The sequence below is a fragment of the Chelonoidis abingdonii genome, chromosome 13 (genome assembly GCF_003597395.2).
Source record: "Chelonoidis abingdonii isolate Lonesome George chromosome 13, CheloAbing_2.0, whole genome shotgun sequence".
In the NCBI taxonomy this organism is placed as follows: Eukaryota; Metazoa; Chordata; order Testudines; family Testudinidae; genus Chelonoidis; species Chelonoidis abingdonii.
The window spans coordinates 14,613,071-14,640,609 of NC_133781.1; the positions used below are offsets into that span (position 1 = coordinate 14,613,071).

General features: G+C 49.8%; 1 protein-coding gene across 3 annotated transcripts in view; it reads left to right on the forward strand.

Moving 5' to 3' along the window:
* The window catches only part of SEPTIN9 (septin 9), a 281,197-nt gene that overhangs the window by 141,269 nt on the left and 112,389 nt on the right, over positions 1-27,539 (forward strand). For all 3 annotated transcript variants that reach the window (XM_032792784.2, XM_032792786.2, XM_032792785.2), the window contains one exon: positions 18,707-19,366. In XM_032792784.2, coding sequence (XP_032648675.1) covers positions 18,707-19,366 — 660 coding nt within the window. The remainder of the gene's footprint in view (positions 1-18,706; positions 19,367-27,539) is intronic.

Here is a 27,539-nt window from a genome sequence, read left to right on the forward strand (position 1 = left end):
GTGTCTGCCTCTGATGTGACAGGGGACCTTTAGCTTCATTAGACAAGCGAGAAAGGCTATGGCTACACTCGAGAGCCTACAGCAGGGGTCGGCAACCTTTCAGAAGTGGTGTGCTGAATCTTCATTTATTCACTCTAATTTAAGGTTTCGTGTGCCAGTAATACATTTTAACATTTTTACAAGGTCACTCTCTATAAGTCTATAATATATAACTAAACTATTGTTGTATGTAAAGTAAATAAGGTTTTTAAAATGTTTAAGAAGCTTCATTTAAAATTAAATTAAAATGCAGAGCCCCCCGGACCAGTGGCCAGGACCCGGGCAGTGTGAGTGCCACTGAAAATCAGTTCACGTGTCACCTTCAGCACGCATGCCATAGGTTGCCTACCCCTGGCGTACAGCATTGGTGCAGCTGCGCCGCTGTAAGCTCTCTGCTGTAGCTGCTTTGAGCCGACAGGAGAGAGCTCTCCTGTCCACTTAATTAACCGACCCCCCACGAACAGCACTGACATAGCATTGCCCACGCCAGTGCTTAGGTCAGTGTAACTTGTGTTGCTCAGGGAGTGGCTTATTGGCACTTCTGAGTGACCTACGTTATACCAACCTGAGCGGTAAGGTAGACATAGACTAAGTCTTGCTGGACAATCCAGAGCAATGGTTGTTCTCAACTCTTTGTGGCTGTTTCCCCACGCGTGCCCGGCACTGCATTGCCAAAATAGGAGTTGATGCTGTCTGCGTGATGTACAACAGTGGTCATGATGCAGGTGACTTGACTAGAGTTTAAAGGCACGGATGAGGTTAAAAAAAATCGTCTCTGGAAAAACAGCATTGTCCCCGAGGAAGAAACAAAATGAAAATCTCCAGCACAATCGTAGTATTTTCTGTGGCAGGGGGAAGGGTGGCTGAAGTCAGTCAGCCAAATCTTCAAATGCATCTTAATTTAAGATGACAAGTGAAAATTGGGTAATCCCTTTCCCTTCCTAGAGAATTGTTGTCTCAAAAGACATATCCAAAATTTAGCCACCTTCTTCTACCCCTGGCTTTCTAGCTTATAACTTTGGAGATCTTTAGTACCTTCAATCCAAGGATCTCAAAGCACTTTAGTGAACTAAGCCTCAAAACCCCTCTGTGAGGCAGGGAAATATCACAATCCCATTGTACTGATGGGGAAACTGAGGCATGGATAGGGGAAGTGACTTGACCAAGGTGCCCCAGCAAGTTGATATAAAAGCTGGGAATAGAATCCGAGGGGCTGATTTATTCTGTTGCCTTACACCACTGCAAAATAGGTGTAAAGCGCTCCCATTCTTATTTTGTCCAGGTGAAATGACTTTCCCAAGATGAGAATCGAGTCCAAAGCCTTTTTGTCTGTCCAGTACTGTAAGAGACAAGATCTGAATTTGACTTAACCTGGGAGCTGTTTGTTGCTGTTCTTAATACTTGAACATAATTACTCCTCTGCTTTTCCACAGTCAAATGGGCATCTGGTAAAATGATGCAATGATTCCTAGTGGCTGAGTGTACCGCATGGGCTATTACAGGTAATCATCATAATTTAAATGAACACATGCGGAAGGAACGTTGCTTGGGGATGTTGGGTTTAGATGAGAGTTCTGTGATTTCATTTACCACCACGTTTTTTCTTTTTCTGTTTACATGCTGTCCCCGACCCCCACTTTACAACAGTCCTAACGTTAATCTGTCCATCACCTTAAACTGCTGTACGTAACACGTGTGTCAGCCTGGGAACGAAACTGAAGCCATTTCAGCTCTGTCCCGACACTCAGTAAAAGACGTTATTAAATGTGTGCGTTAACTGAGGGCTTGGCTGCACAGCAAGTGACTGTGCTGGAGTAGTGTCCAGACGGGACGTTGCTTGGGGGCAAGCGGATGCCCTGTTGATTCACAGTGTGATTTTCCTGTGCAGTAACTTGCTGTGCAGACAAGCCCTGGGAGTAATGTGACCATCCCAAATGCAGGCTGCTTGATGCTATTATACCACACCAAGCCCTTGTGTCATATGGACGTGCCGCAGCAAGGCTGGCTGGGCAGGAGAGTGATGTGGTCTCCTGATCCAGGAATTCCAGAGTTATGTTCTTCTCTCTTATGCTGATTCGCTCGGTCGCCTTGGGAAGGTTGCTGAACTCCTCTGCCTCCATTTCCCTGTCTGTAAATTGAGGATCATAATATCTCCTGGGGTGCTTTGAGGATCAGTCAGTGAATGTTTGCAAAGCAGCGTACCTAAGCGTTATGGTGACCGCTGACCATTTATAACTCATTCTGTTTTAGTATACGTGTCAGGTCCAGACTAGATGTTCTGTGCTCCTCTTGGCACTGGAAGTCCCCAGTTCAGTCCCTGGGCTGTCTACCAAGATGGCAGCCATCACACAAGTATAACTCCTAGTATCGTTGGAAGGGAGCTATGAATGACCTGCAGGCACATTATTAACATATCTAATATTCCTATTGCTTTTTCTATAGCCCTTTACTTCACCTGGCTCTAAAATGCAGCCACCTCTGGCATAGATTTTGGCCGCTGTTTACGAGTCCAGCAACCCCACACAAGAGTTTAGGATTGGAAGTGCTGATGAATGTCATGTCCATTTGAATGTAGGGGGATTGGTGAAGTGTAAGAATGTAATTATTCAAGATGGAATGTGGCCAGAAAACTGGGGCTAACATCCTGCTGTGGTGGTGACAAGTGTCCTGGGATATTTAATGACCACAGATGGGTAGGATCTCAGTTTTATAGCTCACTGAAAGACGGCACCTACAAAAAGCTCCCCCTCCCTAGGAACCCGAGCTCAGCATCTGTTAGAAAGTCAGTGTTTTGTATATTCTGAAATAAACAGTTTAACCGGCTCTGGCTTATTCCCATAAGAGTCTCATGTGTCTAAAAATGCAGTGAGAGCTTTCAGTGCTTAAGCAAGCAAACAAACATAACCCCGAGGTTACAGAAATCATGTGCGGGATGTTTAGTGGGAAGCAGCCACCTCTCCTTTCAGCTCTGCAGTCTCTGCAGAGCCTGACCCAGGTTGCAAAGCAGTTAGCCTAGGTCCTGTAGGAAACGGCATCCTTTTCTGTTTGTTTACTTTGGTCTCCTTTGGTGCTTTGTGAACAGAGGTTTCCTTGTCCACGGCATCACCTCGGCTGGGACTTTGTGTCTTTTTGTTTACAACATGTTCACAGATGTTAGCCTCCCCATTCCCTAGGTGTCATCCAGAGATTTTTGTCTCCATATCTAAAACGGGGTGTTTGATGACGGACGTTATTTCACATAGCACAGAACAGATGGGGGGTGGGGGCGGAGCTCTCTAATGAAAACCCAGCAAAGATTTGTATTTAAGGCCAGGGGCAGGGACCTTGGGGGGAGGGCAGGAGCCAGTGAGCCCACTGATGTCACTGGGAATCTTTCCTTCTACTTCAGTGAGTTTGGATCAGGCCTACAGAGAGTCTTTCACTCTGGGAGAAAGGCACTTTCATGCATGCAGCCCTGGGCTTTGCCCCTGACTTTGTTTTTGATGATTGGTCTGTTTTGCAAACGAGTGGGATTTTCCCAGAACTTTGTCACTCAGCCCTATTTCCCCCTCTCTGTGTGACCCTCACGGGGAGATCCTAATTCTTAGCTTGTAATTCCATGGTGTGTGATGACAAGTGTGCCTGAATTGTCGCAAAGTCAGCATTACAGTGACCTCTGTGCAGCAGTGGGAGGGGTGGACGGGCTGGGAGATGCACAAAAATGATTGTTCATCACATAGGTTGCAGTGTGCACAGTTACGGGGGTGCACGGTCATAGAGCAAGACATGTTTCCTGTGCCAACGTACTCACAATCACAGGGCCTGGTCCTGCCAACTCACGTTACTGGCCACGATGTTTACAGGAGCCCCACAGTGGGAGTGTAGGTGGCAGAATCAGGTTCTGTAGTGACACTTCTCTACACTTACTGGCGTTTGCAGGATCAGGCCTTAGGAGAGATCTGAGAAACACAGACAACAGTTTCATAGAGATGGGATGTGGAGTGATGAAAGCTGAGAACCGCCAGGTCAGAAGGCTTTGTGGGGGAAGTAGGTTTTACAGAAGGATTTTGTGGTGGGAGAGAGCATTAGCAGTGAAGGGAAATTATGAAACCCACAATACATATCTGTTCCCTTATATATTTCAAAGCATTTTCTGAGGACCAAGTAACATGTGCATAAACGCACGTTACCATTTACTGTTTTAAAGGAAGCTGTGCCCCGACTTTCTGTTTGAACACGCATTTCCTTGTAGGAGCAAAGAGTTGCTGCATTTGTGTGTAATAAACTAGGCTGATTACGGCAAACTGCCTTGGAGAGAGAGAGAGAGAGCGCGAGAGAGCTGCTTTTCCCCCGGGAATCCACGCTGGGGGGATTCTTTCTTTTTTTCAGTATCATGATCATTTTTGCTCTTACTACCCACTTACCCTTGCAAAGCCAGTCCCTGAGTGGGGGTCGGGATGGTAAGGTGAGGATGAGGTTTCATGTCTGCTGCCCCTTCCCGCTATGCACAGAATCGTTTTGCTAGCCGAGCTCAGATGGGGGATCAAGATGGATCCCGTACAAGGGTATTGCAAAGGGCAAACCAGTGTGCACTGCAGTTGGCGCTCCTAGAAGAATTCTCTGCTGAAGCCCCTGCAGGCCTGAAGGTACACAGGGCAGAATCCAGCACTTAGGCAGAACTGGAGCTGCTCATGTTGTCTTTTAAACTGGGTAAACAAAAACACACCAGAAAATGGAAACACCTTTTTTCTTGGCTGTATGCTACTTGGCCTTATGCAGATGGTGCACTGTCAACACAAACACAGACAGCTTTTCGGGGGAGAAGCGGGAGAAAGAGATTCTATTATCTCTTCCTACTATCACGGACGGTATGTCCTTTTTAAAGAGAGCAAGCACAAGGCAGCCAGTCATCGTATATCAGTATATTGCATCCTGTACAGGTAACAGCAATAATGTATGTTTACAAGTGTCTTTCATTCCAGAAGCTTTACAAAATGCATACAGGCATAAATAATTCACCCAGCACTAAAATGCAGTCACCTCTGGGACAGAACTTGGCAGCAGTTTAACGCACAATGATATTATGGAAACTGCCTAAGGTCTTCAGGGTGAGTTCCCATGTGGAATAAGTGCAGAATATGCACTCCTGAGAGGTCAGTGCTGTTGATAATTGATTTGCGGTGCAGGCTGGAGCAGGGAGGTTTCTGCCCTGTCACGGGTAGGGAAGAAAAATACAATGGAAGCTGCAGGGGAAAGGCAGAAATTTGAGTTGGTGGAATGTGCTTCTATTAGACCACTTATAAATGCACCCCTGTCTTGGGAAGCAAAGGACTGGGGGGGTGGGCGCTACAGAGGGGCTAAGGACTAGATTTTAAAGGGGAGTTAGGTGCCAAAATGCCTCTAAAAATCTGGCCCTATGAGTATTAGCGATGCAGTGCTGGGAGAACCATACAACGACTCTGTAGATACGGCCCCTTTGGTACCGTGTTGTTCAAGGCACCCAGGAGGACTAGCACACAGGGCCTGCCTGCAGGGCTGATCTATGGCATTGGCCTTTATTTGGCTGTTATTGTTTTAATTAATAAGCCAACTTCCCTGCAGGAAGCCAGGAGGCGGGTCCTTTGGAACACGGGCTGTTTACTTCCCTTCTCTTGGCTCCAGGCTGCACAGGCTATTTTTAAACTCTCCCATCTTGTTTTTTTTTCTCTTCTGGGATTGTTTTGCTTCCTGAGGTCTTCCCCCTGCCCCTGCCCTTTTCTTTGCTCAGCTGCTGTGTGCAGGGCCATAGTGACGCTGAGCAGGAAAGAGCTAGAAAAAGAGACAAGCGAAGCATCTGGGAAGCTGAGAAGGTAAAAGTTTGAGCGATGGGCTGACGCAGCCCTGAAGCCAAGGTGATCTCGGGCCCCATGAGGCTTTAGAAGCATGCTCTGCCCAAAGGAACGTGCTTCCGCTAGCAGGGCAGAAATGCAAGGCCCATTTGTCAAAGCCACTTTCCTTCCTTCACGCCAGGAGCATGGAATACTTGCCCTGCCCAAGACTAAAGTGGAGTTGGAGTGGGTCCCTCCTGCGCTGCTCAGCCGTCTGTAGCGGGCTGCCCAGCACAATTTGTTCTGTGTCTTTGGAGTCGTCTTCTGCATTCCTGGGCTGGTCTGAAAACCTCTTTGATTGGACCAACCTGCTCTCTGCTTTCATGACCCGGTATTCCTGCTGGTCTTTATGGAAGAGGCTTGCAGTGATCAGTAGGGATGAAACCAATGGTGTTCTATAAAAACATCTCTCAAATCCTGTAGAATCCTTTTTGTGGGCCTACTTCAGAGCCCAGTGAGGTCAGCAGGAAGATGCCCATTGACTTGGGTGGACTTGAATCGGGCCACATAGGAGTTCTGAGCCATCCTGTGGAATTCTGTGGTTGGGTGGTGAGGTTCTACGGGCTGGTCCAAAAGAGCTATAAAGAATAATTGTTTTCTGTTACATTCAGCTGGCCTGTTCAGACCACTGGCTGCCTAACTCTCACCCTTGGTCTGATCTTGGTTCAATGGGGTTAGTTCTCTCTAGTTTCCAGGAACTTTCAGGGAGGTTTATGGTACAGAACAATGAGTCTGCAAATCACCCCTTAGGACTGCACATATCAACTGGGTCCTGCAACAAACTCAGCTCTCTGGCCCCAATCCAGCAGAGCACTGAAGTGCATGAGTGATGCCAACAGAAGTGCTGATTTTGGCATATGCTTTGCTGGATCATGACTAGAACAGTCAGAACCTTGGAGGATTGAGCCCTATAGGTCTGAACGTACAGCCCTTAGTCACACAAGTTGTTTGTTGTTACTCACCCAGATATTCCATGGGAACACTCATTTGAGGGAAAGTTCCAGATTCAGAGATTTTCAAGATCAGAACAGACCATTGTTATCATCTGTTCTGACCTCCTGCATGTCACGGGCCAGAGAACATCCCCCAGTAGTTAGTTATCAGGCCGGGTTCCCCCCTACTTGCTTGTGGAACTCACTTGATGTCTCTTGGAAACTAGAGTATATCCCACATGCCTTGTCCCAAATCCTAATCTGGTGAGTTTATGACAAACTCTACTGAATCCTTCTGTCAGTGTTGCAGAGCTAGCATAATTGCAGCAGAGCCCATCATTGGCTCTGCTGGTCAACAGCTAAGTAGCCACTGAAATTCTGATTCCAGAATCTTTAATTCCTGTGGTGCTGGTGTTTTTCATGCAGATTAAAATCTGCTGAAACGTTGAGTCAGCTTCACAATCCATTTCCGTGGGCTAGAAATGATTGGCAGTGCTGTTCACATAGACTGCACGTTACCAGAAAAGTAACGCAAATCTTGCCGCCTGCTCGTAGAGTGAGAACCACAAATGGAGTGTTGCCTAAATAAAGAAACTTTCCAGTACTCATCAAAATGTTGCCATTTCCTTTGCTATCACATTCATTGAGAGAATATTATTTACCTTGGAATGTCGGATCTTCTAGACACATCTGTCTTTTACATGAGGAGGCCGCTCAGTCCAGGGGAATAAGATGAGGTTGAAGCACTCGGAGATCAGAGTGATGAGCATGATTTAAAACCCCCAGCTCACAGAACAGCAGTGGTGTCTGTCACAACAGTGGCAGCAGGTATTGATTGTGTCCTCATCTGACCTACTTCCACCCTAGCCCAACAGCAGTCTTGTGGAGAGAGCAGTTCAGATTTGAATCGTACTTTCTGCTTTCCCATTCTCTGTTGTGCCTTCATCCAAAACTCAGATTGATCCTGAATCAGTCTTTTTTAAAATAGAGATTAGGGGGAAAAGGGGCTTAATCATTAGAGGGACAAAGCAGGAAAGAAAATTGCAGAAAAACTGGTGCCCTTGGGCCTCCCAGCCCAGCACTGGAGACTTGAAGGCTTTGGGTAGTTTGGAAAAGCTCTTGAGTCTGGACTTTTTATTTTTAATTACTGTTCTGAATAGGACATTGATGATTTCATCAAGAATTAACTGCTAATCGTCCGTAATGCGGCATGCAAGGCATAGCTAGCAAGACAGTCTGCCTGAAAGAGCACACACAAGAAGCTAAGCATGGGGCTAACACTTGCTTGGCTGCCCCATAGGGGCTTAAGGAAGGAAGGGCATAAGAACCTCTTCCCCATTTTCCTGAGCATTTTCCTGAGCAGGTGTGGTTGCAGACATGTGTTTTTCCTGCAGAGTCCTTGAAGTGTACGACAGCCCTGAGTGACTGATGAGGGAGCCTATGCTAGAATCCTTCCTGCATTTCCCTCTGAGGCAAAGCATCTCTGCACTACCTCTAATATGCACCGGGGCCTATATAGTAGTGCACAGCTCACAGCTGCTCTCATCATAGAAATGTAGGGCTGGAAGGGATATTGAGAGGTCAACTGCGTGCCAGCCCCTTGCACTGAGGCAGGACCAAGTAAACCTAGACCATCCTTGACAGGTGGTTTGTCTTAAAAACCTCCACTGATGGGGATTCCACAGTCTCCCTTGGAAGCCTGTTCCAGAGCTTAACTACCCTTGGAGTTAGAAAGGTTCCCTAATCTCTAACCTAAATCTCCCTTGCTGCTAGTAGAGCCCATTACTTTTTGTCCTGCCTTCAGGGGACACTGAGAACAATTGAGCCCCACTTCTTTGTAACAGCCTTTTGCAGATTTGAAGACTGTTATCAGCTCCCCCCTCCCCCTTCTTCTTTTCTCCAGACTGAACAGGCCCTGTGTTTTTTAACAATACATGTGGTTTTCTATGGTGGGCTTCCTGGAAGAAGTGGCTCACCAGAGGGGTTTGAATGAGGAAGAGGAGTGGAGTCTGGTGTGCTGGGACTGGCTAGTCAGTCAGTCAGAGTTTAAGACCAGGAGGGACCATTGATCGTCTAGTCTGACCTCATACACGTCTTGCTGCAGGCCACTAACCACCACCCCCACACCAAGTCACTACCAAGAATTCAACCGCAACACTACAGCCCTTAGACTAAAAACTGTTGTGTGCCACTGGTAGAGAACAGGGCAAATGCTCTCGGTCATCGTCAAGCGACCAATTATTTAGGCTTAGCATTGGTATCCTCGATAGATTGTTCACTCTCTTATAAGAGATAAAAGAGGGGTGGGGAAATTTTTAACTTCAAATATGGAGCTGCCAACCTGAAAAGGTTCAGACCTGCTGCTCCGGAGTATTAAATTCCTCCCCAGTCTTCCCTCTGCCTTCATTTCAAGGATCCTTTTTGCCTCACTAGAGATAATTCACTCTGGGTTTGGAATGGGGCACGGGATAGCCTGGTTCAGTATAACCACTCCTTCTGGTCCAACCATCCAATATCACACCTCCAGTACTAGCCTGTACTCGATACCCGAGAGATGCTGCCTAGTGTGTCCCCTTTCATTCCCAGATCACAGGGGCCTAAAACAAAGGTGGATGTTGTTAACTCCACTTTATGGATTGAATAAGTGAGGCACAAAGATATCCTAGCGAATCGGTGCTCAGGAAATAGCGCCTAGTCTCTGACTCCCAGCCCTTCTCTGCTGGACTGCACTTGTGCCTCAAAGTTAGGCAACAAATCCTATAATGCCTCCAGCCAAACCCCACGGGCCTTCAGCTTACACCCTGAAGCCTGACATTTGGTAGCTTCTTCCCATTGTTCCTCACCTCAAGTCTGCGCTGCCAGCCTGGGAGATGGTGTTCTTCCTCACGGCACTGCATACAGAACAGACACAATTCTTTCCCAGCCCTTATGAGGTTTGCTTGCTGCTTAATTGCAAGACCCCTGGTGAGACGTGCTTGTGCTGAGCTGATCGGTCGCAAGGCACGGGGTGCTGGTGGAAAGACCTGCCTGTGTAAGGGTCTAATGCACTGCAGTGGGGCTTGGCTCTGTCGCTCTGGATAATGGCATCACTGGGGGACAGTGGCTGCTTCGTTTATGGGAATAATGCTGGGAGGGAGCCAGGCACTGCTGGGGTGCTACAGGGCTGCATGCCACGCCCCATGTGTGCTCATAGCTGCAGTGCAGGAGGTGGGCGGGTCATATTGCAGCTGAGTGTCCGTTTCAATCCCGGTCTCATGAATATAGGCTTTGAAATTTTAGCAAGAGGCTCCTGTGAGACCCCTCCAGTTCATCAGTGGAACCAGGACCAGGCAAAATGAAGGGAAACTGACATCTTTCAAGACTTTAGTTAGGATTTGCTGCTTCTAATTTCCCCTGTGTAAAGGGCCCTGATGATTCTCTTTCCTCTGAGTCCGTATTGAGTCAGTGCCTGGACTAGTGCTGGATGACACCCATGCTGCTGCATGTGTTGCCTTTCCCAGGAGAGGTAAAACCAGACCACTTGTGGGTCTAGCACAGGGGTAGGCAACCTACGGCACGTGTGCCAAAGGTGGCACGCGAGCTGATTTTCAGTGGCACTCAGACTGCCTGAGTCCTGGCCACCGGTCCAGGGGGCTCTGCATTTTAATTTAATTTTAAATGAAACTTCTTAAACATTTTAAAAACCTTATTTACCTTACATACAACAATAGTTTAGTTATATATTATAGACGTATAGAAAGAGACCTTCTAAAAATGTTAAAATGGATTACTGGCACGCGAAACCTTAAATTAGAGTGAATAAATGAAGACTCGGCACACCACTTCTGAAAGGTTGCCGACCCCTGGGCTAGAAGATACAGATATAGGGACTTTAACCATTGTGTCCTGGCTAAATGCCAGGGCAGAGGATATTCTGCCAACCTCACCGCTTTTCTCCACTGAAGATTCAGTTGAACGAGTCTTTTGTGCGGCATGCCCTGAAATGGTTGCCGTGTTGTGTTTAAACAGCTGCCGTAGTCCACCCCAGCACGGTCTGCATTTAAGCGGCGGATGAAGCAATCTAGCTCATATGATCTTGCTTTACATGGCCTGCCATCATAATATTTGAGCACTTTGGGGTAGAGGATTCTAGAAGGCAAGGTATTGCTGCTTTGTGATTGTGATCGGAGTCGGTGTCGGTCTGGGGATTTCATGTGGATGCTGTGGTCTGTACCTCAAGTCTTTATTGCTATCAAGAAACCTTCCGTATTGCACATTTGCTTCTTGGTAACAATAAAGACTTGATGCTTTCTGAGTGGTAGTTCCAACTGAAGAGGCACTTCACCTCTTTCAGGGGGAAATGCCTCTCTTTGCATGGCACACAGCGTGTGCAAACAGCTGTTTATCTTAGTTGGAGGTAATGCAGGAACCAGTTAAGTGTAATGCTCAAATAACAGAGCAGGGTTCCCAGCCTGCAGTGGAGTTGTTGTACTGATGCAAGAGTCACTGTGATGCTGTAGAGAGCTTGGTAGGGCAGGGACTGGCTAGACTGTGTTTGTACGGAGCCCGGAGATGCTACTGGAATAGAAATGCTAATGGAGCAGCCCATAGTTGCCTATCCCTTCAGAGTAGGGAAAAGTGATATTTAATGAGCTCTTGCTTCCCTTTGAGTAATGTGTCTGGTTAGGTATCTTTCCTTGTTAGACTGCAGCACCCTCCCTCTCTCACCCCCACCCCCTTCTTCTCCCCCTAATAACTAACACTCCTACCTAAAATTCTTGATCCTGGCTTCTTCAGAGCTGCATCTGTCAAGGGCTGTCTGGGGCCCCGTTCGCTGCACTGTTTGTGTATCACACAGACCTTCATGCACTTAGCCTCTCAACGGCTTTGGAATTGTCTTGTCGGCCAGGTCGAAGGATCATGATTCCTGTTCTGCAGCGAAGGGAATGGAGGCGCTGAGAGTTTGTCTCTTGCCCACGATCACACATGGAGCCTGTAGCAGACTTCAGAATTGAACCTGATCTGCTGAGTCCCAGTCCAGTGCCTTAAAACTACAAGACTGGCCTTCCTCCCTTCATGGCTGCTCTGGCTGGGGGAGAGGTGTCTGTGGACTCTTCAGCTGCTGAATACTGCCCTCCTTGTGGTGCCCCCTGCATGGCTACTGGGAGAGGCTGCCAGTGGCAGTCTGGTCCCCAGGCCACTGTTGCTTCCCACCAATCCCACTCAGGGAGGTTGAGTGCACACGGATGAGGTTTTTGGGAGGGGGAATGTATCCTGTGGACGGCTGAGTAAGAGGGATCTCCAGAGAGAGTGACTCTCCCTACACCCCTGGCAAGGGTATAGTGAAAAGCATCCAAGCGAGAGCCCTGGCGCCCCACCCACGTGAACATTGAGCAGCCATGATCATGCTATAGTGCCCCCTCTTGGGAAGCTGTTTATGAAAACAGATGGTTCTAATCCCTACAGCACCGCACCAGTGGGGCCTGTAGCGTCTCTGGTCCCGTGAGCGCTGCTCGTGGAGTCGAAGGTGGTGTAACTTAGATCATCTTGTCCCCTCCCAGACTTGCAGCCACTCACCAACGTGTAACATACCCTTCCCCTCGCCCCTTACATGTTACCTCTGAGTATGGCCGACCCAGCCTAACTGATGCGTAACGGTCGTATTGATGACCGAATGGGAATCCAAACCCACTTGGAGGGGCCTGGAAGATGTCACATTTTCCAACTCCCTTTTACATCCATTTGAATTGGCCCTAAAACTCCAGCCACTCCTGAAATGTGGGGCTCATGGCGACCTCAGGTACTGCAGATTATTCCAGTAAAACATGCAGCATCCACAATCCTCAAATCCGGTTCTGCTCATAGCAGAACCAAATGTGGGCATGTCTGTTTAATCTGTACAGGGCTCAGGGGTGAAAGTAGCTTACAGGACTTACTGGTACTGCCAGAGTCCGGAGGGGGCGTGGCCCCTCAAGATTTAAAGGCCTTGGGGCACCAGCTGTGGCTCCCAGCTGAAGAGGTGGCTGGGAGCCCCCGGGGGCTCAGGGGCAAATCAAAGGACCTGGGGCTCCAGCTGCCGGAGGGAACCTCAAGCTTTGTGGGGCTGGAGCAGGGATTTAAAGGGCCCAGAGCTCCTGCCACTGAGGGGAGCCCCGAGCCCTTTAAATCCTGGCCCCATCCCGGTCGCCAGAGCAGTGGCCGGAATTCAAAGGGCTCTGGGCTGCCCGCAGCCACGGGGAACTCTAAGCCCTTTAAATCCTGGCCCCAGCCTGGCCACTGGAGCTGCGGCCGGGATTTAAAGGGCTCTGGGCTGCCCGCAGTGGCGGGGAGCTCTGAGCCCTTTAAATCCCAGCCACGGATGGGATTCAGAGGGCTCTGGGCTGCCTGCAGCTGCAAGAGCCAGTACGCCATGCTGGACCACCCCGGCTTACTTTCACCTCTGACAGGGCTCCACCATCTCCCTGCAGGATAAACCCCTCAGACTGAGCTGCTGCAGCAAATCAGTGCAATCTCCATCACAGGCCCACACCCACCCTCCCCGTGCTATCTTGCAGCTGCGCGCTTTCCCAGCAGTTGGCTGGCCTGTACTTTGCAGCACTCAAGCTCATGGCAAGGGGAGGAGGAACCTTCTGAACATAAGCGTAACTAACGAATGGTTGGGCGGCTGCGTGTCAGCAGCTGCATTTACAATCTGCTGGCAAAGTGGCGCTGGAGTTCCTGCCACGTGGATCGCTTTCCTGACGCTGGAGAGAGCTGGAGAGAGCTGAAGCAGATGGTTCCCATTGCTGAGCAGGAAGGCTGCTGCTCTGACAAATACATGTGTCAGAAGGACTGAGAGTTCACAGGCCTCTCTTCCTTCTCCTCTGGGTTCAGGCGTTCAAAGAGCTTCCCCCAGGAGACAGAATGCAGGGGATCCACGCTCTGCTGCAGGAAAACATTTGTAAGAGTTTTTCCAAAGGAAAGAAGGGAAAGGATGGTCCAGTGGTTAGGGCACTGGTCTAGGAGACCAGGGTTCATTCCCTGCCCCACCAGAGGATTCCTGTGTGACCCTGGGCACTTAGGGTGTGTGTAGACTGCAAACACAGGGATTGCAGCTCAGGATGACAGAGCAGAACCAGCTGTAATCTAGCTAGCAAGGGTCCCAGAATAGTAAGCCGCCATGGCGTGGGCTAGTCCTGGGAGGAATTACCAGGTTTCTGGTTGGGTTCTGTGCAGCTCGTGTTGCCATGGCTTCCAGGACCCAAGCTAGCTAAATTAGATCTAGATCAGGTATGTCAGCACTAGCTGTAATCACACCTTGCGATTGTAATCAAGATGTACCCGTGGTGCCTCTGTGCCTCAGTGCCCCCTCTGTAACGGGGAGAGTAGCCTTTCCTTACCTCATGGAAACCTATTTCCCTATGCTAGTTTTTCGCCCTACTGTTACTCACATCTTCTTGTCAACTGTTGGAAATGGGCCATCCTGATGATCACTACAAAAGTTCTTTTTTCTCCTGCTGATAATAGCCCACCTTAACTGATTACTCTTGTTATAGTTAGTATGGCAACATCCAGTTTTTTCATGTCCTCCGTGTGTGTGTGTGTGTGTGTGTGTGTATATATATATATTCCTACTGTATTTTCCACTGCATGCATCCGATGAAGTGGGCTGTAGCCCACGAAAGCTTATGCTCAAATAAATTTGTTAGTCTCTAAGGTGCCACAAGTACTCCTGTCCTTTTTCCTAAAGACTGTGTGGTGCTTTAATACCACAGGGATGGGGCCCAGATAAGTACCCGAGAGTGTGTGTGTGAACTAGGGACGTACTTGGCTGCTTGGAATTCAGGTGTTTGCTGAACAACAGCATATTCCTCTCGTCCACTCTGGAATTAATACATTTTAGATAAAGGAAACACAATGGATCTAATTTACCTCGATTTCAGTAAGGCATTTGATATGGTTCCACATGGGGAATTAGCAGCTAAATTGGAAAAGATGGGGATCAATATGAAAGGTGGATAAGGAACTGGTTAAAGGGGAGACTACAACAGGTCATACTGAAAGGTGAACTGTCAGGCTGGAGGGAGGTTACTAGTGGAGTTCCTCAGGGATCGGTTTTGTGGCCAATCTTATTTAATCTTTTTATTACTGACTTTGGCACAAAAAGTGGGAACGTGCTAATAAAGTTTGCGGGTGACACAAAGCTGGGAGGTATTACCAATACAGAGAAGGACCAGGATATCATACAGGAATTGGATGACTGGTAAACATGGAGGCAGTTAACGGATGATTTAATAGTGAAAAGTACAAAGCATTTAGCGGATTAATATTTTGGTTATAAGACGCATGATTGGAGTAACAGAGGAGAGGACCTTGAGTATGGTTCGACTTCACCGGATTAACTGAGCCGCCAATATGTGATATGGCAGGTATTTCCACTAGAGATAAGGAGGTGTTAGTACTGTTATATAAGGCACTAGTGACACCTCATCTGGAATATTGTGTGCAGTTCTGGTCTCCCATGTTTATGAAGGATGAATTCAAACTGGAACAGGCACAGAGAAGGCTACTAGGATGATCCAAGGAATGGAAAACCTGTCTTATGAAAGGAGACTCAAAGAGCTTGGCTTGTTTAGCCTAATCGAGAGAAGGTTGAGGGGAGATATGATTGCTCTCTATAAATGTATCAGAGGAATAAATACCAGGGAGGGAGAAGAATTATTTAAGTTCAGTACCAATGTGGACACAAGAACAAATGGATATAAACTGGCCATCAGGAAGTTTAGACTTGAAATTAGATGAAGGTTTCTAACCATCAGAAGAGTTAAGTTCTGGAACAGCCTTCAAAGGGAAGCAGTGGGGGCAAAAGACATATCTGGCTTCAAGACTAAGCTTGATAAGTTTATGGAGGGGATGGTATGATGCGATAGCCTAATTTTGGCAATTAATTGATTTTTGACTATTAGTGGTAAATATGCCCAATGGCCTGTGATGGGATGTTAGATGGTTTGGGATCTGAGTTACAACAGAGAATTCTGACTGCTGAGTCTTGCCCACATGCTGAGGGTTTTGCTGATTGCCATATTTGGGGTTGGGAAGGAATTTTCCTCCAGGGCAGATTGGCAGAGGTCCTGGGTTTTTTTTACCTTCCTCTGTAGTGTGGGGCACGGGTCACTTGCTGGAGGATTCTCTGCACCTTGAAGTCTTTAAACCACCATTAGAAGACTTCAGTAGCTCACACATAGGTTAGGGGTTTGTTACAGGAGTGGATGGGTGAGTTTCTGTGGCCTGTGTTGTGCAGGAGGTCAGACTAGATGATCATAATGGTCCCTAGTGACCTTAAAGTCTATGATTCTATGCCTCATAGACAGGGCAAGCATCGCTGCTTCTGGGATATATGGGACCGAGCTGATGGGACAGCTCCTGAGCAGCGTATGTGTCGTTGTTCATGGGCCAGACTCAGACATGTGTATTGCAGCACCTGGTCCTTTGCCTGATTATTGTTGAGATAAAGAGTAAGTCCGCCCTGATTTGGGGGGCAGGGCAGCAGGCACCATTCAATAGCCATCCTATTACAGAAAGGCAGATGGCCCCCCTATTTGCTATGCCGCCATGGTAGGGCTGCTACTTCCGAGACTGGCCCTGTGTTTTCTAAGGAGGAGCTGGCAGGGAGTAGACCTCACTCCTTTGCCTGACTAGAAAGACACTGATCTGTCCTGAAGTCCTCTTGCTCTTTGTCCCTGTCTCTGCAATTGCACAGTAGCAGGCTCCTAGGGGACCCAGCAGGAGCTAAGGCTGCTTTAGGGAGCTGCTCCTAGTCTGAGCATCCATCAGGTTTGGAAGGGCTCATGCAGCTGCATGCTGACTCCACCCTCTTTTGCTCTCAAATTTCAGTGGAGTCCCAATCCCACAGAGCTCATGCACAGAGGGGAAGCAGGATTTGGTGCTGATGCTTTCTCCACACCTCATTGGCCCATCCCACCACACTATCATTGCATGTGACAGGTGGGGAGACACCAGGGCTTGTTTCTCTTCTGTGCAGTCTGGTCCCCTGGCTAAGGGTGCTGTGCTGTGAAGTAAGTGGGTTTTAGGGCATTACTGTAGCACGGGGAGGCAGAGTAATAGAGTGTAGCTGTGATTTCTTCTCTCCCTCTCCTACTTTTCTTCCTGTTGTGCATGTGCTGTTCACCTCTCGCTCCCTGTGCCTGACGTACAGGGACCCACTGTATGGGACCATGGAATTGATGCCTTATCTTCACATGACTATTCCTTTAACAGGGGCTAACACCAGGGGTGGGCAGGGTCAGTCATGCTTGGCCAGTCTGACACGAACCAGGCTGGGATCTGACAGGGGCTGACCCTGGGCTGACGGGGGGGGGAGGGGGGATCATCAGGTTGGAGGAGTTTATAATAATAGTTGGTGGAAGAGAGATGGATTGATGTGGATGGACTCACCAGAAAACTTCACTTCCAATAACATGCAGCTTTGTAGCGCCTCTCAGACAGGCTGATTACTCAGCTCTGGTATGCGAATGACTGAAAGCAGTGGTGTAAAGACATTCTGCAGTCTACTGATTAAACGAAAGCACTCTGTGCTAAGCTCTCATTGTAGCCAAAGCCTGAGAACCAGAACTCACTGTCTGTGTGCAATGCTGGATGAATCACTTAGCAGCCGTGCCTCAGTTTCCCCATCAGTACAATTAGGCTGATCACGGTTGGTTCTGTAACAGTGTCTAGAGGCCCCACCAGCATCCCCTCAAAGTGGCTGTGGTGAAGCTAAATTCCTTAACGTTTTAAAAGTGCATTGCAATCCTTGGGTAGAAGGCTCTTGAGAAATACAAAGTATTGTTACAGAGGATTTATTCAGAGTCTGATCCCTTGTTATTAAAATATAACATAAGCTTCTCTCTGAGTGGTATGTTTATAGGGAATTTCCTGGTCTTCTACAGTTGTTTTGGATACTTTCATGAGGGTGGGTTTGGATTACTTTGCTCCAAGTTTCAGAGTAGCAGCTGTGTTAGTCTGTATCCACAAAAAGAACAGGAGTACTTGTGGCATCTTAGAGACTAACAAATTTATTTGCGCATAAGCTTTCATGGGCTACAGCCCACTTTATCGGATGCATGCAGTGGAAAATATAGTAGGAAGACACACACACACACCATGAAACAATGGGTGTTACCATACACACCTTCTGGTAATAGCTCACCTTAACTGATCACTTTCGTTAGAGTGCGTATGGTAACACCCATTGTTTCATGTTCTCTGTGTATATATATATCTTCCTACTGTATTTTCTACTGCATGCATCCGATGAAGTGGGCTGTAGCCCATGAAAGCTTATGCGCAAATAAATTTGTTAGTTTCTAAGGTGCCACAAGTACTCCTGTTCTTTTTGCTCCAGGTGACCCACTCGACCCTCAGAAGTTGTATATGTACCTCCGTGCCCTTTGAGGTGGAATCACAGTGGCTGGCTATTTGAAGTGTAATCAAGCTAAAGCCAGCCTGCAGGCCCCCATTTGGTCCTGGTGCCAGGCTGCCTTGTACCTTGTGAAGTTATTTATACCTGTGCAAAGCAGGAGACAAAACATTATCTCCAGGGTGAGTGGAGAATACTGATAAGGTGGCAACCTGTACTAGAGGTGTAAAAGATACTGAAATTGCAAGGCCTCCATGTTGAGTGGTTAGATTTCTGGGAACAGGGATTCCTGGATTCTAGTCTTATTTCTGGCCCTGACTCGCTGTGTTTCTTTGGGTAAGTTCTATAAGCTCTCTGTTCCCCCATGTGTTCAGTGGGGGTACTGACCTTTACCCACCTCTTGAATGTCCTGGGGAGGTCTTGAAGGTTCATGAACATTAGTAAAGTGTGCTGTGATCCTCTCATGAAGATGATGCTGTTGTTAAATTCTGAATTCCATTCGTGTATTTCAGCTCTGAAGCGATCTTTCGAGGTCGAGGAGGTAGACCAGTCTCCAAACGCCTCCACGCCACAAAGACGGACCCCAAACCCTCTCCTCAGGTCCACCGTATCCAGCTCCACACAGAAATTCCAGGATCTTGGTGCCAGGAATTCGGAGACACCTGCCAGACATGCAGACTCTCCAGGCCAAAGGTCGCCTAAGTCGGCTCTGAGGAGGGTGGAGCTCTCCGGACCCAAACTCCCTGAGCCTGTGTCACGAAGAACAGAAATCTCCATTGATATCTCGTCCAAGCAAGTGGAAAACTCCACTTCAGGGTTATCAAGGTTCGGCCTCAAGAGAGCAGAGGGGCTGGGGCACAAACCCCCTGAACCCAACCCAAGAAGGACTGAGATCACTATAGGCAAGCCTCAGGAGCCCGCTGTCCGGAGGATGGAAGCCCCCACCTCAAAGATCCCAGAGCTGCCCCAGCGGAAAGCCGAGACAGCCAGTGCCCCTGTGCCAGACGTTGCCATGAAACGGGTAGAAATCCAGGTGGCAAAGTCTCCAGAGGTCCCAGTCCCACCTGTCAGGCAAGTGGAGAATTTGGAGCCTTCCTTGGCCAGTCAACATCTCCAACCAGAATCAAAGCCGCAACCAGTAATGGTTGAAATCCCTCCAAAGAGTCCAGAGGGTAAGTAGAGCCCTGGGCACGGGCCTGTGTAACATCCTGGCTAAAGTATATGTCTGCCTATGTCTTCCTCTAGTGGCTGTCCCACAAGGGGGGGCAACAGCCTGCTAACTCTTGCTCCCTTAGCTCACGTGGTGAGGTCTGGTGCTTAAGGTCCTGGGTTTTGTACCCGCTGGTGTCTGAATGAATGTAGTCACAGGTCTGTTATGCTTGGATTTATTGAGTATTGTGGAACTGCTGGGGGCACTGCAGAATTTTCATTAAGTGGTCCCATGAGACCACAAAGCTTGCTGCAAGTAGAATGAGAAAATAGCCCCCTCCCCCTTACCTCAGCTGTTTGCCAGGCTTGTAAAATGGGACACTGCTCACATTTTTTACCCTAATCTTGGGCCCACCCGCCTTGACCGTGTCTCCTTAAGAAAAGCAGCCACTGGGGTGACATGGAAGGTGCAGACATGGCGCCTGTGTTGCTTGCTGTTTCGTTGCGGTGCTGACACTTGTGGGACTCCAGTACTGTGTCAGCAATTATTGTCCTGCTGGGGCAGCCACCCAGTCTCTCTCTTAGCAGGAATCAGGAGCTCTTTCCCTCTGGCCCCTGTAGCCAGATGCTGTAATTGTGTCATGGACCGGAGCCACTGTGAAATTGGAGCCCTGTTTTATATTAGCTCTATCTTGTTTTTGATTTAATCCTGCATTAGGCATTAAAGCTGGCTCCCCTCCCGCAGCGGCGCCGAGGCCTTTATTCCCCCCCCCCCACTTCTGTTTTAAAGAGATTTTGTTCTGTTCCAGCTCTTTTGATTATTTTTCCATTCCCCAGTCCCCTCCTCTGCTAGGTGCAGCTTTAGCATCGGAGGCCATGACCTTTCCTCCTCACCCTGCTCTTCTCCACGCAAATGGATCCATTGTGGGGTGGAGTGTTACAGCTGAAATGGGCCCCTGGGCGGTCTTTTCGTGGCCAGTGAGTTACACAGCCTGCCCTTCTCTCGCCCCCCAACTCAGCGTAGTCCAGCCAGGAGTTAACCAGATTTCCTTACAAGGCAACGTCTATCGGCCTGTCCAGCGCTATTGTTCAGTTGCTTTGTTAGCTTGGGACAGTAGTTGGAGATGATAGAAGAGCTACCTCCTTCTTCGTGCCCTCCCCTTTCCACCCTGGAGCCTGTTCCAAGCTTGTCGCACAAGACCCTGCCAGGAGTGTCCAGGCCTCCTGTGGCTTCTGCCATTACCTGTCAGGAACCTCCCTGCCACCCCTGCTCTATGCCTCAAGCTGGGCTGCTTGGTTGTGGAAGTGACAGCTTCCAGCAGAGGCTGTTAGGGTGGTTTTGCTTGGGAGAGACCTGGCCTGTAGTAACATTTGGACAATTAGAGAATAATTTCTCCTCCCCACCCCTCACACACATTCTGCCATTGGCTGCTGGACCCGTTCATTGGCATTAGGCTGGGGCTGCGGAGATGTGCTTGGTCTGAGGACCTGGCCTCTCAGGCGTTAGCACTGCTCCAGCTGGCCTCCCATTCAAAAGCTTCCATGGAAACAGGAAAACCATATTATCTGGTACCAAAGCTGTGTTGGGCCCCTCCCCAAGCTTGAGCCTAGCCCCAGAAGGGCCCTGTGGGAAGTCAGCTGCACAGGGCCCCATCCAGCTCACTCCCCTTTCACTTCCATGTACCTTTGATGACTTTGCTTCCCTCTGATCCCCACCATTCTTGACCTGCTGAGACACCCTGGTCTCTAGCGAGCCCTCCCTCCCCACCTGGCTTAGGGCATGAGGCCAGTGGTGCTGAGGGGCATCTTTTAGCAATTGGGTGTGAGCACGTGAGGAGCTGGTCTCTGCCATTGGACAGGCTGCAGCAGAGGCAGGAGCTTGGCTCCCACTGACCTTAATGGGAGCTGCGGATGCTCAGGGCTTCTGAAAATCAGGCTCAAAGCACATAAAGTTGGGTGCCCACAAGCTGAGGTGCCAAGAGAGGCCATGTTGTTAATGCAAGTGACTTGCCCAAGACCTGAGGGTGAGTCAGTGGCAGAGCCAGACTTTGAATCCACAAATCCTGACTCCTAGTCCCCTGCGCTAACCATAAGCCCACAGAGTTTAAAATATGTGGAATGAGGAAATGGTGAGGTCCCCCTTATCCCAACTGTGTGTAACTTTTGTAAGAAGAGAGGAACAGCCCTGGTGGGACTGAGGGAGGAGAAGCCGCCTAGGACAGCTGCAGTTATCTCAGTAGACAAACTTCGATTGTCTGAGGCTGAGTGACATCTAAGGCCACGTCTATACGACGCGCCGTATCGGCACGTTACAATCGATTGCTCGGGGATCAATATATCGCGTCTCATCTAGACGCGATGTATTGATCCCTGAGCGCGCTTACATCGATTCCGGAACTCCACCAAAACCAATGGAGTTCCGGAATCGACATGGCGAGCCGCGCAATCGATCCCGCGCGGTGAAGACGGGTGAGTAGATCGATTTTAGATAATCGATTTCAGCTACGCTATTCTCGTAGCTGAAATTGTGTATCTAAAATCGATTTTCGCGCGTCGTGTAGACCTGGCCTAAGATACACCACAGTAAGCCATAAAAGCACTGCAGGTCAATCCACTTTGCCCCATCCCGCTCTGGTTTTAACATAACCTGAGTGACCCCAGAGAGACCATCCACTCAGTGAGATGCTCAGCGTGGAGCTCCTTCAGCGAGGCGCAGAGCCCTCTCCGCTCCCACTGACGCTGAGCACACCACCACGCAGGATCTGGTCCTTTGGTAGGGACTGGAGACAGCGCCTAAGCTGCAGAATCCCTGGACAGCTGCCTGAAAGTGGGGGTGTCTTTAACTCCAACAGGACTCCAGAATCCCAAGACAGCTGCTGAGTGTGAGGTTTACACAACAGCAGAGCTGTCTGGGGTACGATTTACAGAACAAGACAGCCGTGCTCAGTGGGATTGATACAAAGGAGCTTTCAGGCGCAGGGAGGCCCCGAGTCCAATAAAAAAGATCTGTGAAACTGAGTTGAAAGGCTCATCCTCCTGGTCCCTCTTTCCCAGCTCAGATTTACAGCCCGAGAGCTAGTGCAATATCCCTGCTGCTCCCCTCGAGCCCCAGCACCTTTCCCCCTCCCCCACTGACATATTAGCCACTATCCACTGTGAACTGTTAAGCTGCCTATGCAATCACGGCTCCTTGGGCCACTTCCCCAGCCACACCCCATTGTGGGGCACGGCCTCCCTGTGAATGGCTGTGTAGCGCCCGCTCTGGAGGAGCGCTCTCTGCTGCGGCTTAGTGGGACCGCCGGAGGTCTGGCGTTTTATGGGACTGCCCATTGTTTGTCCTGCCCGGCAGTGGGGGAGCATCCTGCCCTGTCAGCCCTGTGGCGGAAGGGGTGCTGATCGGCACCCCGCCTGCTGAGCGTGGGCAAAACGCGCAGAGCTGATGTCTGGAGAAGCCATGGACTTTGAGAGCCAAGGGGGGTCCCTTCAGTGGTAGGAGAAAGAGAGAAGGCTTCTCAGAACCCCCTGAGAAGATGTTACTACTTGATTCCCCTCAAACACACACTGTCTTTGGGGGGTAATGAGATGCTTCCCTTCCCTTTCCAAGATGGAAGGAGTGGCTGGGATGGGGGCTGCTCTGCTCCCCACTCTTAAAGCCCCCAGGGCACCACTGGTTGCCATGATACAAAAGCTAGGACTTCTCAGCTCAGCTGGTGCTCTGGGTCCAAGCTAGTAGAGTGATAATGCAGGAAAGCCTGCGCTGATGAGGAGGTGAGGACTAATCACTCCAAGTGAGGTGCATGGGGTCTGATTTTTTCATAGCTCCAAGCTGTAGTACACTGGATGTGCTAGCAGGGTGGGGACTATAGTAGGGGTGCCATCCTAGAAGAGATGTGCCCAGGGCCTGTATGTGAGTGCAGAGAGGCAGGCCACGGCTGAGCCCCCACAGAAAAGAAACTGGATAATCCCTTACCCAGTGAGGTTTTGGAAGGTGGCTTTTCTCATCTGTGTTAAAGGGGCCATGGGACAGACCTGTCATCCCAGACTGTCCTTCCCTGGGATTGAGTTTGGTGTGGGAGGAAATGGCTTCAAAGCTGCACGTGGACCTGAGACAGAATGAAACAACCCAAGAGAAAAACAAGCTCTCCCCTTAAACAAATCCATCCTGCTGGGAGCTAGAAACTGGATGGATTTACACCAGGGGTGAATTTGGCCCTGTGACTAAAAGAACCTAGCTTTGATTTGGAGGGCGATGATAGCTTGGCAACTCAGCTACTTCCTGCCCAAGGGAGCCAATGGCTGCAAACACAGTCTCGAGTTCTTGTCCGACAGCCAGGACTAGGAACTACCATCCTCCCCAGTTGTCTCTGCACTGGAGAGCAAAGTGTGTTCCCCTTGGAGATGTGTGGCTGCCTGGAGGTGAAACTGCCAGGTCTCTAGGCTTGCTACAGCTGTGCCCCTGCAGTGGCTCATGCCACTGTCTCACTTGGTAGTTGTGACACCTGGATTGATGCCCTGCTTCCTCTAGCTGAGAAATGCTCCCAGAGGTTGGGTCACGCATGACATGGCAACATAATGTTCGTGGAAACTCCCCTCCAACCCAGCCCCCTGCTACCCCTACAGTGAAGCCTTGAAAACAGCCCAGAAGCAGTTAACCCCTTGTGCCTGCCTCTAGCTTGTTACTGAGATTTTATTTCCCTTAAGCTCCAGCTGTCAGTGACTCCTCTGTGTTCTCATGCTGTTCCCCCCCCCCCCGTCCCCCCGGCTGGTTGGAGAGAGCTGTCACATGTTGCTCAGCATCTCTGAAAGACACTGCAGGGAAAGGAAGCCAAAGAAATAGAGCAGCTAGCTGTGGTGAAACTGCCATTGTGAAGGGGGAGGGGGAGCGGTTAGTTTGTATTGAGATTGCCATACAGCAGCGATTTCCACCTGCATAGCTTCAAAAGCCACGTGGCAGTTTGCCAGGCACTGGAGGGCTGTGCCTAATTTGCATTTTAATTTACATGTATATTTAAATCCAAATATTACTGTGCACAACCTGATTATCTGTCTCTTGCTTTTATTCCTCCTCTGTATTTATTTGCATTCGTTTAATGCTGCTTTGACACGCCTGGAGACTGAAATCCCCAAGAGCAGCTATCTCTAGGATAAGCAGCAGCCATGCCAACTTTTCCTCCCTTCCTCTCTTGTGCCTGCCACCTGACCTGAAGGGATCTTTTCTCGCCGAGGATGGCATAGTCAGTCCTCCAGGTCTGCTAATTCCTTGGCTTTTCCTCTGAGAGTGACAATTCTTGTGAGGGCGCCATCCACTGCATAGTTGATTGTGACTGCCTATTCGCTGAATGTGACAGCAGCCAGCATCAGATGGTGGTAACCTTTGATTCCTGCCACTTCTCTACCCAGGATTTGACCTGATGACAGGCTACTTCCGGTCCACTGGAAGCATGGTCCAGTGGTTAAGTTGCTAGGCTGGGATCTGGGTTCAGTTCCTGCTCTGCCATACCCTTTTTTGTGATTTTTGGGTGAGTCACTCAAGGTAGGTGTGCACTGCAGTGAAACACCCGCGCCTGGCCCAACTCAGCAGGTTCATGCTCTCTGGGCTCAGGCTTCGGGGCTGTAAAATTGTGGTGTAGATGTTTGGGCTCATCTGCAACCCTCAGCTCAGAACTCAGGCTCCAGCCCAAGCCCAAATGTCTCTACTTCAATGTTACAGCCCTGCAGTAGCCTAGCCTCTGGAGCTCGAGTCAGCTGACATGGGCAAGGTGCTGTAGATTAATTGCATTAGTGCCCCCATCTATAAAGTGGGGGTAATAGCAGTTCTGTCCCTCGCAGGGGTGTTTTGGGGGATAAATGCATTACAGACTGAAGGGGGTCCCAATGCAATGGTAATAGGCCCAGATAAGTACCTAATATGGGCTGAGCTGTCCAGTCCCCTGAGCTTCCTTGATGGATGAGCAGAAGGTGCAGGTTGGTTCGGTTTGCCAGCAGTAACTGCCTCTTGCTGCTAGGTTGTGTCCCCACTCTGCAGTTCTGGGCAGAGGATGGTTCCAAACTACACTATCTCTGAAGCGGGTCCTTGAAGGATGGAGGGGGAGGGGGAGGGGAAGGGGAAGTAACTGTTATCAGCTAGACTGTTCCACCCCTGCAATAGGTGACAGGAGGCAGCCACGGATGTGGTATAGTCTATAGGCAACAGGATCACTGTAAACAACTGTGCAAATAGCTTCCTCAGGGTTACCGCAGGCCTAGCAAGCCTGCTGGGGAAAGAGAGCACAGCTCTGCACCAAAGGGTCATGTAGCAAACCCCTGCTATTGGGCCAGGGGTGCCCAAAGCTCACCAGCTCCAGGGCAGCTTTCCACATGTCCAAGAGATACATGCACCTTGCATAAAGTAGCCTCTTGAAACCAGTCTCTTCTTTAATACAGGCAGGCTGTCCTTGGACACTGCGGTTCCCAGCATGCTGTGCTCCATCCATCCGAGTGGCTGGCTGGGCTGCACCTCTAAGAACATGTCCTTGGGGGCACGCTGTAGAACTCTCTAGGCATGTGGACTGAACCTTCGGCATGCTGATGCTGGGCTGACTCTGGGGTCAGGGCAGAGGTGGGCAAAGTACAGCCCATGGGTCATATCTGGCCCACGGGACTGTTCTGCCCGGCCCCTGAGCCCCCGGCCCCTCCTCCGCAGATTCAGCTCACTCTGCCTCCGGTGCAATGCTGTGGGCAGCGGGACTGTGAGCTTCTGGAATAGCGCAGCTGCAGAGCCTGGCCTGACCCGGTACTCTGTGCTGTGTGGTGCATGGCTGGCTGCAGCCGGGTGGGGAGGGTCGGATAGGGGGCGGAGGCCAGGCCACACCTTGCTGTTTGCCTAACCAGCCCTCCATAAAAGCAGCAGAGAATCCTGTGGCACAGACGAAGTGGGTGTTCACCCACGAAAGCTCACGCTCCAGAACGTCTGTTAGTCTATAAGGTGCCACAGGATTCTCTGCTGCTTTTACAGATCCAGACTAACATGGCTACCCCTCTGATACTTGACAGCCCTCCATACAATTTCTGAAACTCGATGTGGCCGTCAGGCCAAAAAGTTTGCACACCCCTGGGTTAGGGAATGAGTCTGGTGACGCATCTCTCCCTGCGTGGCCCTTATGAACCTTGGAACTGCTGTGGAATAGATTCCTTTTTTCATCTGCTCCTGTCTCTGTTGCATCCTCTAGCTTACTCCTGATTCTCTCCAGAACATCCCCTGGGCTGGGGACTTCTGGGTGTGGGGAGGCTTTGTGTCTGGTGAGGGGGTGCTCTGCACTGAGAGAGCGTTCACAGCTGCTTTCCACCAGTTCAAGGGAGGCAGGACTCTGCCCCAGGTGTGTTAGTGTCCGGATATGGATCCCTGCCCCGGTGGTGACCGAGCTGGAATTGGTCAGCTCTAGGATTTCTCTTCTCAGCTGTGTGCTTCATTACTGCCTTCCAAACAGCCTCTCGTCTCCTGCTGTCGCCAGGCAGCACCTTGGCACCTGCCTTCCTCACTGCCTCCACAGTGCCCCTCTCCAAGCCTCTGGAGGCATGCGTGCTTCACAGCTGCTGCATATTGTGTCCCTTGATGTCAAATTGGAGGGGAGCACCTGACATTTTAGGGGGCAGGTTTTATTCCCTCCCCCTGAGATTGTGCAGCGGTTGTCATTTGCCTGAAGCCCGGATATTACCTCCTTGGCTTCTGTTGGCTTGGCAATGGTGCGAAGGGAATTGTGTTAGGTGCAGCACTGGAATTCCCTTCCATGTCGTCTCCGGGACAGGGGAACTGGGAGGGGGGAGTAGGAGGGAGCCGTGTGCATATGAACCAGCATATCACATCCACAGACACCCCCAGGCCCTTCTCAATGGAGGGATTTTGAGGGCTTCCCTTTGGTTTGAATGAGTTCCAGCCTAATCCTTTAGGAAGAGCCTCGTATAATTTGTAATGTCTAATTCTGCAAGAGCCCTCTTGTCTGGGAAGATGAGCAGCATGTCTCAGCTGTTTCTGGTATTCATGGTTCCAACCAGTGCCTCTTGTCACTAATGTTGCAGTTTTGAGTGCTCTAAACCAGGGGTGGGCAAACTTTTTGGCCCGAGGGCCACATTGGAGTTGCAAAACTGTACAGAGGGCCAGGTAGGGAAGGCTGTGCCTCCCCAGACAGCCTGGCCCCCACCCCCTATCGGCCCCCACCC